A 15,128-nucleotide genomic window follows, 5' to 3' on the forward strand; every position below is an offset into this window, starting at 1 on the left:
GGAAATGGCAGTGACTCACTAACCATCAGAGGTACGTGACGCCCGTCTTGGGAAAGCACTTTCAAACACATCCTTACACGAGAAGGATGGCTTTCTTCTTTGTTTTCTCATGGTGTCTGTCTCCCAAGACTGGTTTCCTGGAGGCTCCAGCAGAGGCTGTAGTGCAGAGGAAGGAAGGGCCCTCCAATGCACACTCCGGAGGAAGTGACAGCAAAGAGTGAAAACAAATCCATCTTACCTTCCTGGTTACAGCTGGATCCAGATAGCCTTTGAGCTTTTGAATGTATGTATGGGGAGGATTCTTCACCTGGAATCGTTCCTGCAGGAAGCACAAAAGTAAAAAGCATGAAAGCTATGAAGGCATGAGCGTTGGCCACACCAGACCCAGGGCTGACATGCTTCCACAGTAGGTGTGGCCCTGCAGATAATCTTTATGTATCTGCAGGGCTTGTGAATGGTTTTGAATCTTTATAGTGAAGGTTATTATCCTTGCTTTGCAGAGGAGAAAAGCGAAGCTCCGAGAAATTCACTACTTCCCTAAGACACAGCTAGTCAGTGGTACAAATGGATCTGAGCCTGCGTCTGCCCTACTCTGTGGTCTGTCCCACCGTGTCTGTGGGGCTCCGCGGCCCTCACTCCAGAACAATGCTCTGCCCAACCCGCATCCGTGGCCCCCTTCGGTAGGTCTTCAGTCCACTGCATACTCTGGGTTGTCTTCAATGTGGGCAAATCCTTTTCTTTTGAATATTATTCTTCGAAAATACCGAAACCTTGACTCAAACTGGAAAAAAACCATTTGTTTCAAAAATGAGTAATGAGTCTAGGCGTGTGCCTATCTGTATGAGTACAGATGCACGTATGTGATCATTAATGGGTTCCTGAGGCTGTTCCAAGTTAGAAGACCCAGAAATATTTTTAGCAAAGGCACAGTCACTGAAATAAGCATATAAAGATAGAATATATATCCCAAGGTGGTATTTGAATATAAACCTGGGATGGGACCTGACAATCTGCATCACTAACAAGTCTTATGCTGAGGCTGTGCATGGAGGCACCACACTTTGAGAAACTCATGCCCATGTGTATCAGGTTTTATAGACTATAACGTCCAAAGCAGCTTATAATAAGCAGTAGGAAAAAACTGGGTAAAACCCAAATGCCCGCAAACTACAAAATGGATAAGTGCTCATATTATGTTCATACAATGGTATACTATATTCCAATGAAAATGAACAAACTGTACTGCATGCTTCTATATGGATGGATCTTATAAACCTGATGTTGAGCCAAACAGAATGTGATTTCATTTCTATGGATTCACAAGACAGGCAAAATTAAACTTTAATGGTAGGGACACATACATAAGCCATTTTATTTATTGACACATACCTATATATCTAGGGGGTGGGGGAAGAGAGGATTAGCATTAAAACAACAGAGGACTGAGGTGGGGAAGGGAAATGCCCAGTGATCCCAAGAGGCTGCACGGTTCTATTTCTTCATCCACAAGGTAGTTACACAGGCACTGGTTTTATCCTACTCACTATGCTCTTCTTAGGTTTCACAACTGTTTCTGGACCTATGCTACATTTCACACACATGTTCAAGTTTAAATGAATCCGCTCTAGAAGGAAAAAACTAAGATTTGTCATGAAATCAAAACCATTCTTATCAGGGTCTCTTCTATGCTTTTCTAGTAATTCTTTTTAACCTGATTATTGCTTATGCCACAAGGGAGTTTTTGAGTATTTCACAATATTGACAACTGGCCAGCATGTTTAAGCATGTGTTTATCCTCTACAAACTTGTATTTCTCCAACACAGGGAACCACAGCATCTCCCTGGTCCACTCAAGTCTTGCTTGCTTACAGATTTAGAAAGGCCAAAAGATCATCTCATTATTATCAAAAAGATCACCTTATTAGTGAAAACATTGCTTTGTTGTTTAAAATGCTTTAACATAGAAGGGACTTATAGTGAGACACCTGTCTATATTTCCCCTTCAGTTAAAAATGATGAGGAATTTCATAATTTATAAACCAAATCTCAACAGAGCTGTTAACAAAAAAGATCAGCAGCCTATTATTTCTAATTTTTTAAAGATTTTATTTATTTATTTGAGAGAAGAGAGAGAGAGAGAGCATGAGCAGGGAAGAGGGAGAGGAAGAAGCAGGGTCCCCGCTGAGCAAGGAGCCCGACTCGTGGAGATCCCAGGACGTTGGGATCATGACCTGAGCCGAAGGCAGACGGTTAACTGACTGAGCTAGCCACGCGCCCTAGCATATTATTTCTAATTATTCCTCCAAATTTTGCAAGCAATTTCTAAATAACAATTCACAAATATTTGACATCTCTAATGCTATCAAATGGTCTATGTATAAAGCCCCGCCCACTTTTATTTTAAATCACCATCACTTCAGGATCCAACTGCCACAGGACTTTAGCAATTGCCCAGCTGAAGACTAAAATAATCACAAAAAACTCCAAAGAATGAACTGATAAGCTACCTAGAAGCCAGTTATTATTTCCAACCTTGCGTATGACAATAGCTATTAGAATACCAAGAAAACTTACGCTTTTTAAAAACACAATCCAATTTTCCATATTTAAAATTCCTAGGACCAGGGACAACTCAAACTGTGCTCCCTTCCATTACAGCAAACACCTCCTACCTCATAAAGGTCCCTAATACATGAAACTCAGTGAATTTTAACTCTGGCTAATACAGTAGTTACTTGAAGACCTAAATTTGAATCTGTGGACAGCTGCTGAAAGACATCTAATGATTGTTATTTTAGGCAATGTCTTCACAACAGAAGAGCTAATTTATTATAATAACGAAATCTAGGGGCACCTGGGTGGCTCAGTTGGTTGAGCATCTAACTTGTTTTGGCTCAGGTCATGATCTCAGGGTCGTGAGATCGAGCCCCACGACAGGCTCCGCTCTGGGTGCGAAGCCTGCTTAAGATTCTCTCTCACTATCCCTCTGCCCGCCCCCCCCCCACGTGCCCCACCTCAAAAAAATAAAACAATGAAATCTGGTTCCCTGGCACATATAACAGGCTGGAATTCACTCGGTGAATCCCATTTTTGACAGGCAACAAATGCACCTTTCTTCATTTCCTACTCAAGACTGTCGTGACCCAGGGAGCTTTTTCTCAAATATATACATTCATTGGTCCTATAAGTTTTTCCTTTTAATTATTCCCCTGAAATTATGGACAAAGTCTACAATTAATACATACTCTTTCAAACGTGCTTATCAAAATTTGCTGTTGTTTTAGTCACGTTTTTCACTTGTCTGAATAACTTACTAACATATTTCCAAAAACAGAACATGAAGAAGCCTGAGACTTCACAACACAGTAAGTCTACATTATATCTACTACTCAGAAAACTGAGCCTAGTCTAAGGCTTTAAATAAAACTGGTATGGAGAAGGAATACAAAAGTTCTAATCATTTCCCTAACACTTGGGGTTGTTCATCTAATCTCAAAAGGAGCTACTGTTTATAAATTCAGTATCTGGCTCACCAAACCTTTTCTTTCTGTGTCTTCAATACGGCCATTTGGACAATAGAAACATTTGGGAGAACACACTGGAGAATGTCAGCACCTTGCCAAAATACATTCACTTTGAAAGACTTTGGAAGGATTACTGGCATCATATTTATTTAAATTAACAATTTTTTTCTCTATTAGAATTTTAGATTTTGCACTGAAACCCGTAAACGCCTTGGCTGGCAGTTTTCCATCATCCTCACTTCCAGATCTGCTGCATCTCACAGGCTATTTTCAATAACTAGTTATGTGCTTGCTCAACATCACTGACGTGAGTAGCTTAATTAAATGAAGTCCTCAACTTGAGTCCCACGATATAGAACTATTATTCTTAGGGATAAAAAATATTCTCTAATCATGGTGACTTGTCAATGTGAATTGATGTCATTTGGAAGAACTTTTGAAATACAAATTTCCTTCTAAACGTCTCATCATACAGCATCCCATCACCCTGCCCTCCTGCCATTTAGCTCTTTTTTAAAAAAATTTTTTTAAAGGTTTTATTTATTTTTGAGAGAGAGAGACAGACAGACAGATAGACGGGGAGGGAGGAGAGCAAACATGGGGGGGTAGGGGCAGAGGGAGAAGCAGACTCCCCACCGAGCCAAGAGCCCGATTCGGAACTCGATCCCAGGACCCTGGGATCATGACCTGAACTGAAGGCAGACGCTTAACCGACTGAGCCACCCAGGTGCCCCTGCCATTTATCTCTTTGTGTGATCACACTTTCCTCCTGAAATGTTTCTGGATGGGAAATGACAATCGCTCTGGGGTGTTTAATCCTTCTCCATAAGCATTCAATGCAAAGAGCCCAAAGTCATTTCTTCACATTCAGGACACTAGGCCACAGACTGCACTGGATTAGGTGTGGGAGGGAACAAACCCAGGATCACAGACTCTTTTTCCCCCAAGGAAAGGCAGACAGCCACATGCAGCACCTCATTTGGAGGTGTCTGTAGTCTTGGAAGCTTGACCACCCTACACTCTCCTACACGTGGATCCTGAGAGCTGGTTTGGAGGCCATGGCCGGGGTGTGCAGCTACTACACACCCCTGACGGAAGAAAGGTACGCCTCTACCAGGGAAGGTCCTCCTTAGACCAAGAGTGCAACTTACAGGGGAACACACAAGATGTGGTAAGGGATCAATGGGGTGACATGGCGCAGGCAGGTCACCCTCCCATCCGATAATCATAGGATCTTCATTAAGCTGCAGTGTCAATTGCCAGTATTTCATTTTAATGAATTAGACTCTTAGAAATTAATTTCTCTAGTAATGATCTGAAAATTTCTTCTCATTGCTAAAAACAACTTCATTAATGCCAGCCCAAGAACACAATCACCTTTCCATCCAGGGCAGCACTTTTTGTTTTTCAAGCATTATTCACTTATCTATGAGTGACACTTTACAGTTTACCACATTCTCTAGACCTCTTTTTTTTTTTTAAGATTTTATTTATTTTATTTGACAGAGAGAGAGAGAGACAGCGAGAGAGGGAACACAAGCAGGGGGAGTGGGAGAGGGAGAAGCAGGCTTCCCGCCGAGCAGGGAGCCCGATGCGGGGCTCGATCCCAGGACCCTGGGATCATGACCTGAGCCGAAGGCAGACGCTTAACGACTGAGCCACCCAGGCGCCCCTCTCTAGACCTCTTAACGCACTCAAGCCTCTCTATCCAAGTAGAGATCACCTCCATTTTATAGATGGAGGAAGTGAACTTCAGAGATGAAATGATTTGCCTTAAATCAGACACACACACATCAACGATTCAGACCCAAGCTTTCTGACTCTCTGATCCTTGTTCTTTCTACGACATCATAATAAGTGTGCTCATCTTGCTTTTGATAGAATAAAAGCTCTTAAAAGGGTAGAAACATGTTCTATTTTTCTTTGAGTTCCAGCATATACAGAAGAACACTTGGCACACGGTCCTTAATAATGTCCAAGGAATTAAACTTCTTCTAGATGTCACAGACAAGTCACATCTCTCATAAATCAGGGGTAAGTTTTTCAAGTTTAAAAGCAAGCAAAGAGATTGTCAACGCTGTCCAGGGCATACATATGTGCTAGATATAAATTAGCCAAACTCATGTCATAGCTAAACGACATCTGCTGATAAGCCTACCATGCTGAAGGTATCTGTATGGTATCTCTCCCGGCTCTGAAACTGCCCTAGTGACTTCCATAATTACACATTTCTCACTAACTCAGTCTACCAAAGCTTATGCTAGCGAGCCTCCCCCCTCCCCTTGCTGGCCACCACGAAGGCTACCCTGCCATGCAAAGGCCTGCCCTGCAGATAAGGAAAAGACAAAGCATTTACTGGATTCCACTTAATGACTAGGGTTCAAGTCTACTGCAGCCCAAATTGGAAAACCAGGCCATTTTTAAAGGAATTCAATGAAGGGGCTGGGACAGGGAGATACTGGGTTAATTAGGTAAGTCACAGTTAATGGAACTCATCAGCTATGCTGCAACATGGCCTTTCTCATCAGACAGGCAGGCAGCCTTAGGTTCTAAGCAGTTCAACTGTTTCTTTGGAGCCTTCCTCCATGCCCTCCTTTCTCCACCTAAATCTAATACAGTTTGTCACTGAAAGCCTTTCCGCATAAAAGTTTGGAACTGGGCACTCTGCTCATCCAGCAAAAACATTTCTGATCCTTTGAATCCTCTCAATCCATGTGTATAATTACATGAGAGATTACTTGAGGTTAATTTGGTGTCAGCTGGACTCAGGACAAGCATGTTACAAGCATTTCCGCTCCATAAATTGTATTTGGAGAAGCAGCTCCAAAATCAAACAGAGTTTCAGTCAAGTTTATCTTATACCTTAATATTCTGAGGTTAAAGGAAAGAAATTATAGCGAGACATGTGAAAATCCAGGATATCTCTGGGAAATGAACAGCTCATGGGGGGGACACACTGACCGCTGAGTTTCTCCCCCCGTTTGGGACTGTCACAGGGTCACTGGCTCTGGTTCAGCAGAGCTACCAAAATTGCTGAAACACCCTCACAGATGAATTAGATGTCACCATCATTATGCCATTATTAATGTTTTATTATTCTGTCCCTGCAATAATTTTTAGATAGTGAAAATTCTAAGGACTTTGCTCTTGTGCACATAAGCTCGCTACACTTGATTTTTCTTCCTAGAAGCTGCAAATAGTTGGGCTTCATTTCCCAAGGCTGAGTCAGCGAACTGTGGTCTCTAAATGAGCTATAATCACAACGAGTATCATTGCCATTAGCGTGTACTAATTTGCAGCATTTAGCTTGGTGCTAAATGCTCTTCAGAGCTCTGTTGACAGGAATAATCCAAGTCCTCAAGGGGTTTACCCTCTAAAAAGGATAATGCTAACACAAGTGCATGGGGAGAATAAAAGACAAAAATAAAATACCACATTAATATTATATATAGACAGAAATGAGTTACATAGTACAGCAGAGGCCAAGAAATACTGCATGTATGTATGTGGGGGGGGGGACGGGAGTGCCAAGGCCAGAATAAGCAACAAGGACTAAGGTAATCATAACATCTCAGCTCTCACAGGGCCAACGATTTATACAAATAAAAACAACATCTACACAAATAGATCTAGACTCCCCAAGAAACTGAGAGTACCAGAGTCCCCAAGGAAATGCATATTCCACATTCCCCCCGCAAAAAGACAAATTCTGGAACTTCAGAAAGGCTGCCAGACTCTCCCCCGCTACACAAAGTATGGGTATGAAGAAAGAGGACAATTGAGAGCAAATGAGGAAAAGTTATTAAGACTCTAGCTACTTAAAATAATAGACGGCCAAGAAAGCAAGTTCAAATGAGAGTCCAGTTCTGTCTAACCACTACCAGAGCCAGTGAGTGTCAGCTGCACTGCGATTTAGAGGATCCCTGGGGTTATTATTGGGTGAAAACATTTTGCTAAGTAAGCCCCTGCCTCTGAACACCTTAAATCTGGCTATCACAAGTAGATCTCTATTTCCAGGCACTAACCTGAAAATTACTAAGGTTAAAAAAATTTTTTTTGATCCTTTTATTATTTCATTCATCCAGAACACATTATGCAAGACACTGTAAGAAAAGGGACAAAATGAAACAAATTCACTCTAAAGCACTAAATCTGATCTGGGAGACACAACGGACATCGCTGTAATACAATGCGGACTATGATAAGAGCCATATGTGATCCTCTGCAAGTTCAAAGAAAGGTAAGGCTCCTTGCAACGGAGAAGAAGATCAAAGGAACTTCCCTGGAGAAAGTGGTTTTTGAATTGAGTTTTAAAGGGCAGGCAGTGTATAGATATCCTGGGTGGGTGTGAGGGGCAGGAGACAGAGGAGTTTTCCAGATGGGGAACATGGGGAATGTGCTACTAACTTCAATGGGTTTAACTGGGTTCTGGTAATACAGTTTAAGAAAGACAGTGGCACAAGAATCTAATGGCTACCTTGGAACAGACAATGGTGGATGTCAAATAATAAGCTAATAGGTATAAGAGAACAGAAAGTTAATAAGGGGTTTTGAATAGTGGAGGAACATACGATGAATACTGTGTAAGCCTCCCTTCTCCATCCCCAACTTTAAAAGTTGGCCATTTCCGCGCTAGACTTGAAAAAAATCAGCATGTCAGATTCATTCCACAGCCATAGTTTCTTGGAGAGCCTTGAAGCATTCTTCAGCTCTGAATATGAAATCATTTTCCTGGTCGGAGAGGACAACTTTCCAAGTGTTCCATTACAACTCTGAGGCTGAAAATAACTTTTGATGAGACCTGTCCAAATAATTTCCTTTATTTAGACTAGCAAAAGTTTCTTCTAGTTCAACAAGTCTTTCCTCAAAAAAACATCCCATAACTCACTCCCTAATATATAATATTAATTGGGCTTATTTAATCCTATTCAGAGTTCTCATTTTTCCCGATTTAGAAATGGTTTTAACTGAATTTGTTATGAAACATCATGCTTTTAATAAAGTTTATTATCTCATGTTATCCTAAGGAAAGACTGAACCACGACTGTGCTTGACAGGTAGCAGTGTTTAGTACGCAGGGTTGTTGTTGCTACTGAGGATCTAAGGACTAGGGTAGAGTGATGGAAGGTTGGATTTATACTGGAAAACCTTTAGTATCATCTTCAAATCTTCATTCTCTCCCCTCATGAGCCAAAGCTTTCTCTTCTTTTAGCTTGGCATTTCTTAAAATATATACTACTAAAAACCAGCATCTAAAGCCATTGAAGATGCTTGTTACATTGCAAACATTCTCCTGACGCAATTCCAAACACTCAAAAATCTACATTTTCTTAAATTCCCCAAATAGGTCCTTCTGTACACTAACACTAATTAATTACTGCTTTAGAGTGTAGTTCCTACTTTGGATACCTAAATCCCTCTTGGTCTACAAAGAGAATGTGCATATTGCTGTTAGGCAAAGACTTTGGAACATTTTCACTTATACTTAAAGATACAGACTTACATTATAAAACTATAGTTACAATCTACGATTTCATGAAAATTTTACAAAATCCCTGGGGTATACTCTTCGTCTAAAAAATGCAAGGGGTACAAACAAGTCTCATTGTTTTTTCATCTGAAAAATGAGGATATGAAAACCTTTCTCCCCCACATACTACATAGTCCAGAACTTTACTTAAGGATGCCTTCCCAAACAAGATTAACATGCTGCAAAGCTTTTAAAAGTCTCCAGAGCTAACCATGTACATACAAATAAAACATGGGGGAGGAAAAGAAAAACAACAAAGTCCTAACCCTTAAGGTGGGGGTGGGGGATGGGAAAGAAGCAGGAGCTGCAGCCTTTGATGTCTTGCAGAAACCATTAGGTATTTCAAGATTTAGATAAGAGTACTAGTATTTTTCAATCACTCAAGAATTTGAAAGAATGGTAAACCCTTTTTTTTTTTAAGTATTTTCAAAAATATTTTAAAGTTTTTATTTAAATTCCAGTTAGTTAACATACAGTGTAATATTAGTTTCAGGTGTATAATTTAGTGATTCAACATTTCCATACATCACCCAGTGCTCAGCACAAGTGCCCTCCTTAATCCCCATCACCTATTTCACCCATCCCCTGGTGACCATCTGTGTGTTCGTTATAGTTAAGAGTCTGGTTCTTGGTTTGCCTCCCTCTTCCCCCCCCCACTTTGCTTCTTTGTTTTATTTCTTAAATTCTATATATGAGTGAAATTCTGTCTTTCTCTGACTTATTTTGCTTAGCATAATACTCTCTAGCTCCATCCATGTCATTGCAAATGGCAAGATTTCATTCTTTTTATGGCTGAGTAATATTTCATTACACACACACACAGACACACACCTTAAGAACGGCAAACTCTTATATTACAGATTTCTGCCTACAGTTATCCTAATTGGATTCTCTGAAATTTCATGTGCCCCAATTCAAACAGTGTGCAACCACATGGTTACACAGTTACACGGTCCTGAGAATCTCAAGAGGTGCTTGCTGCAGTGAATGAATTGTAATATTTGCAAAGGGTATAACTTATGGCAGGAAACCCTCAAAGCAGACGGCTCACAAAGAGGTGGAGAAGGAAGCTGCCTTCCACTGAAGTCGACACGTGTTTGATACACACAAGGAAAGCATCCTTATGAACAGAGCATAAGGACTGAAAATTGGGAGTAAAGTCATTAGGTCTTAATCATGCCCTTACCACCTGCTTTCATTTACCTTAGGCATAGACTTAAACCTAAGAACCAAGCTCAGAATACCTAAACTTCATTTACCCATGACTATTGTTTACAGTAAGAAACCATTAAGGTAGTGTCCAATTATGGAACTTGGTTTTGAAAATGCTGCGACATACTATAAGCCACCTTTCTCCATATGGGTATCAATGAAGCAGTAGGAGGTTGTTTAAAAACAGTGTTTCTCTAGGAAAAACCACTGTAAACTTATTTTCTAAGTGCATCACTTAAAATAGCACTAAAGATCATGATATACTTAGGGATAAATCTAAGAATACACTGAAAACCTCAAAATATTTCTGTGAGATATTAAAGATCTAAATAAATAGCAACATCACGTTCATCATCCAGAACAATCAATACTATTAAGATGTTAGTACTGTTGACATTCATCTACAAAATCAACACAACTTCAGTCAAAATCCTAGAGGGTTTTTCTTAGAAACTTACAAGCTGATTGTAAAATTTATATAAAAATGCAAAGGAATCAGAGTAGCCAAAATACTTTTGTGAAAGAACAAAGTTGGAGAATTCACACTACCTGATTTTAAGACAGTAATCGAAACTGCCATATTGACAACAGGTAGAAATAAAGATCAATGGAAGAAAACAGAGAGTACAAAAACAGGACCATACACATATGGCCAATTGGTTTTTCTTTTCTTTTTTTTTTTTTTTTAAAGATTTTATTTATTTATTTGAGAGAGAGAATGAGAGAGAGAGAGCACATGAGAGGAGGGAGGGTCAGAGGGAGAAGCAGACTCCCTGCTGAGCAGGGAGCCCGATGCGGGACTCGATCCCGGGTCTCCAGGATCATGACCTGAGCCGAAGGCAGTCGCTTAACCAACTGAGCCACCCAGGCACCCTGGCCAATTGGTTTTTCAAAGATACCAAGGTAGTTCATGAAAAAAGAATAGTCTATTCAACAAATGGTACTTAAATGGATATGCATATGGGGGGTGGGGACAGTGAATCTACAGCCTTAACTTATCCCGTGTACCAAAATTCACTCAAAATAAACCACAGACATAACATACAACTAAACCCTTACAATGTCTAGAAGAAAACATGGCAGAGATAACCTTTGTGACCTGAGTTTGGACAAAGATTCCTTAGACAAGCCACAAAATACTTGAATCACTTAAAAAATAAAAGATATCTAAATCCAACTTCATCAGAAAACCTTTTCGTCTTTGAAAAACACTTTATGACTATGAAAATTGTCAAGACACAAACTAGGAGAATATTTGCAAGATACACATCTGATAAAGATTTGTATCCAGAATATATATTTTTAAAACACTATAGTTCAATAATATAACAATCCAACTTTTAAAAATAGGCAAAAGATTTGAACAGATCCTTCAACAAAGACACACAAATAACAAACAAGCACATAAAAAGATGCTCATCATTAGGGAAATGCAAATTAAAATCAAAGTGAGATACCATTATGTATCCATAAAAATGAGTGGAATTAATGAGACTGATAATACCCAATTGTTGGTAAAGGATTTGGAGCAACTGGAACTCTATTACATTGTTGGAGGGAATGCAAAATGGTAGAGCCACTTTGGAAAACTCAATTGGTGAACTTTACTATATGTAAGTTATACCTCAGTAAAGAAGATCAAAAAACAGTATCTCAAAGTGATTTCTTTAAATTCATTTTACTTGTTACTGAGCACAGCTTTCTTCTTAAAAAGTTTTTGATATTTTGTTCATTCCACTTGCCCAAATTAGAAAGAAATCCACAAGCCAAATATGTAGTCAACTTCGTCAGCCAACACTTTTGCAAAAAATAAAGCACTCCAAGGGGATCCTGTAAACCTCTTAGTTTTATAATTTCCAAAACATTTATGTCATAAATTATTCATAAAGATTTAAAAATTCTGCAATGTGTCAGTTTTTTTCACCCAGCTCTAAATGTACCTCCATACCTCAAACCATTACTTCATCTTCACTGTCATTTCATGAAATTTTAATCCACCATCTTCATCCAACACTCCCTACCTCCCCACACCCAACACATATCCCAGTTTCCTAGACACAGAAGTATTTTGCCTTTTAAGATATAAAAACAAATACAATGCGTGCTAACAACCTGAAAACTGAATCTTAAAATTAAACTTTGGTTGGCTATTTTATGGTTTGTCCTTAGATCTCCCGTAATTTCAGTTTTAACGTAACATAACACACACACACACACACACACACACACACACACACACACACACCCTTCTATAATCAACATCATGTCTTTCTTTGCATCCTCAGATCACAAGATTAAGCCAACAGTAGTTTCAACCTGTGATCACATGGTCAAAATTAATCATTAGATCAAGCTCTCCGACAAGACCTGACCAGACTGGGCTGAGTGGGAGGCGGAAGCAGGTCCTTTGAAATTGGTCATCCCAGCTGGGGATACTTGCTGGATGTGACAGATACAGAAACATAGTACCCAGTCTATTACAAATGTTCACTCCACAGGGTTTTAGATGAGACTTGGGAAGTTACATCTGAAGCTATGAGCACATACATCAACAGCCAAGTGGCTGTCTCAAAGTTCTTGTGAAGTGAACTAGTAGTGGCTTTAAGTGGCTTTTAACCAGCATCTGCATAATGATGGTTATTTCTAAAACCCAAAGATGCTACTGCAAGCCACGGTCTAGTCCACCATGTGGATATAGAATACATGCAGTCTCCGCCCCTAAACACAGCTCTGTTTTCCTTACAAAACCTGAACCATATTTCTACTTTTTTCCTTCTCTCCCTGCACTCCTAGCACCTACAGTCTAATAAGAAATCAAAACCAATTTATATTTCTGTTATTTCAGTGAAATCAGTCAAATGCTGTTTTACTACGTAATATCACAGAGATAAAGACCAGAGAGACACCTTAATTCCCCCAATGACTTGAAAAAATAACTTCTTTTAAAACACTTACATCAAAGTTCATCGAGATCTGCCATGAATGCTACAGATGAGTAGGGGATAATATATGGGCTGAAAGCTCTCTGCTATACACTGTCTCTCCAGAATTTACTTTTAAGGTGATGTGTTATTTTTTTTCAATCTCCTCTTTTAAAAGATTCAGCATTGTGTTTTCGGAACCCCTATGGTCCTAGCATCTAGCACATCACTCTTCTCAGTGTGTTCTCATTGAATCATTTAATTAATGAATGGACTGATAAAAAGAGCCACAATCATACTGTAACCCAGGTCCTCCTGGCACTTTTTTCAAAAAAAAACTTTTCCAAACCATTAGGGTACTTTTTAGAACACAGAAATTTTCACAATTTTTTTTAGTGTCCGTTTCAACCACTTGTTGGATAACTTCCAGAAAGCTGTTTGACTTTTTCGTGTGTGAAAAGTTAAACACACAGACTTCCACAGCAAAGATTATGAGTCAAATGTTCAGGTGTTAAAACTATGCAGAGATGTATTTGTGTTACCTACTAGAAATTCTTGGCTAATACACCTTCATAAGTCACTTAAATTATTTTCTAAAAGATGGTGTCAAAGGTCAACTTCAGTCTATCCATATACATCATTAAATTGGCTATATGATTTTTCATTTCCTATAATAGCATTCCCAAGTTTACAAAAGATGCTCATACAATACAATTCACCTCACACAACATAATGGAGTTGTCTTAAGAACTTTGGCAACTAAGTAATTTTAAGGGGGAGGAGGGCAGGAGTGACGGGGAGAATCTACAATTCCATTTGTATTACAAGGCAAGAAGGCAGGTAATAGGATGTTCATTTTGACAGAAGAGAACCTAAAAGCTTGAAATCAGGCTGAACCCTGGGTTTCTTATTTTGGCTGTTGATGTCGAACAGCCCTTCTAACAGAGCATTTGTATCAAGCTGCCAAAAAGGATTAGTTTAAAAAGGAGTAACTCACCCCTTCTTTAGCCTACATTCTCCCCCATTTTCTGCCCCCCTTCTCAATCCCCATGGGACAGGCCAGCATGAACCCCACTACAAAAACCATCTGACGAAGAGAACCTCTGGTAGTGGAAAGAAGTAAACCCCCTTCTAAGCTTCAGACTCAATTTTCCACAACTCCAGGGATATGAAATGTGAGACAGCTCAACATACAGAGAGTTGGCATCTGATCCTCTGATTGCTTCTCCAGTGTTTTAGAAGCAAGGAATCAGAGACCCGGAGTGAATCTTAATGGAAGGGAAGCTTTGCTTTCAGGAGGGAAACTGAAAGAAACTTGCTTTGTTTTTAACAGCAACTAACTCAGTACCTTTCCTCAGATTTGGAGACTTTAAGAAAAGGAAGACAGTCCCTTTAAAATCTCAAGCAGAAGATAGCCCAAAGATAAAATGCTGTTTGTTTTAAAGGTGGCAAAAATACATGTCCTATAGCCAGTTCCTGCTGGGCACACTGCTGGGACTCCGAACAAATAAATTGGTACCAGGGACCATTTGACTCCAACGATTTTCCAGACGTGAAGTATTACATGAGGTACCTGTTTTGGGAAAATCAGATCCATACTCTCTCAGTTTTCTCTTTGCTTTCCCCTGTCTATACTACTAAATGCTTTTCAAAGAATAAATTAATGAATACATAAATAAAAACAAGTTTTAATACTAACTACAACCTAAGACAAGTGAAACTATCAGACTATCAAAATTGATAACCCTGGCAGAGACCAGCATTTATGAGGCCTGTTTTTTCTCTTTGTGCATATTCACCTAGGCTACATTTTGCATCCCCCTTGCAGGCCTAACCTATGAAGTAAGACTGCATGTGACTCAGGCTACTTCCAAGCCTGGTTCAGGAAACCTCCCAGGTATATGTGCGTGCATGTGCATGTTCATTCTTCCTTTGACTGGA

At 39.6% G+C, this 15,128-nt stretch overlaps 1 protein-coding gene across 5 annotated transcripts in view; it reads right to left on the bottom strand.

Moving 5' to 3' along the window:
- Nucleotides 1–15,128, bottom strand: part of FMNL2 (formin like 2) — a 302,656-nt gene that overhangs the window by 103,314 nt on the left and 184,214 nt on the right. For all 5 annotated transcript variants that reach the window (XM_032410419.1, XM_032410429.1, XM_032410457.1 and 2 more), the window contains exon 3: nt 239–319. In XM_032410419.1, the coding sequence (XP_032266310.1) occupies nt 239–319 (81 nt within the window). The remainder of the gene's footprint in view (nt 1–238; nt 320–15,128) is intronic.

This window comes from Phoca vitulina, unplaced genomic scaffold (genome assembly GCF_004348235.1).
Source record: "Phoca vitulina isolate PV1807 unplaced genomic scaffold, GSC_HSeal_1.0 scaffold1, whole genome shotgun sequence".
Classification (NCBI taxonomy): Eukaryota; Metazoa; Chordata; class Mammalia; order Carnivora; family Phocidae; genus Phoca; species Phoca vitulina.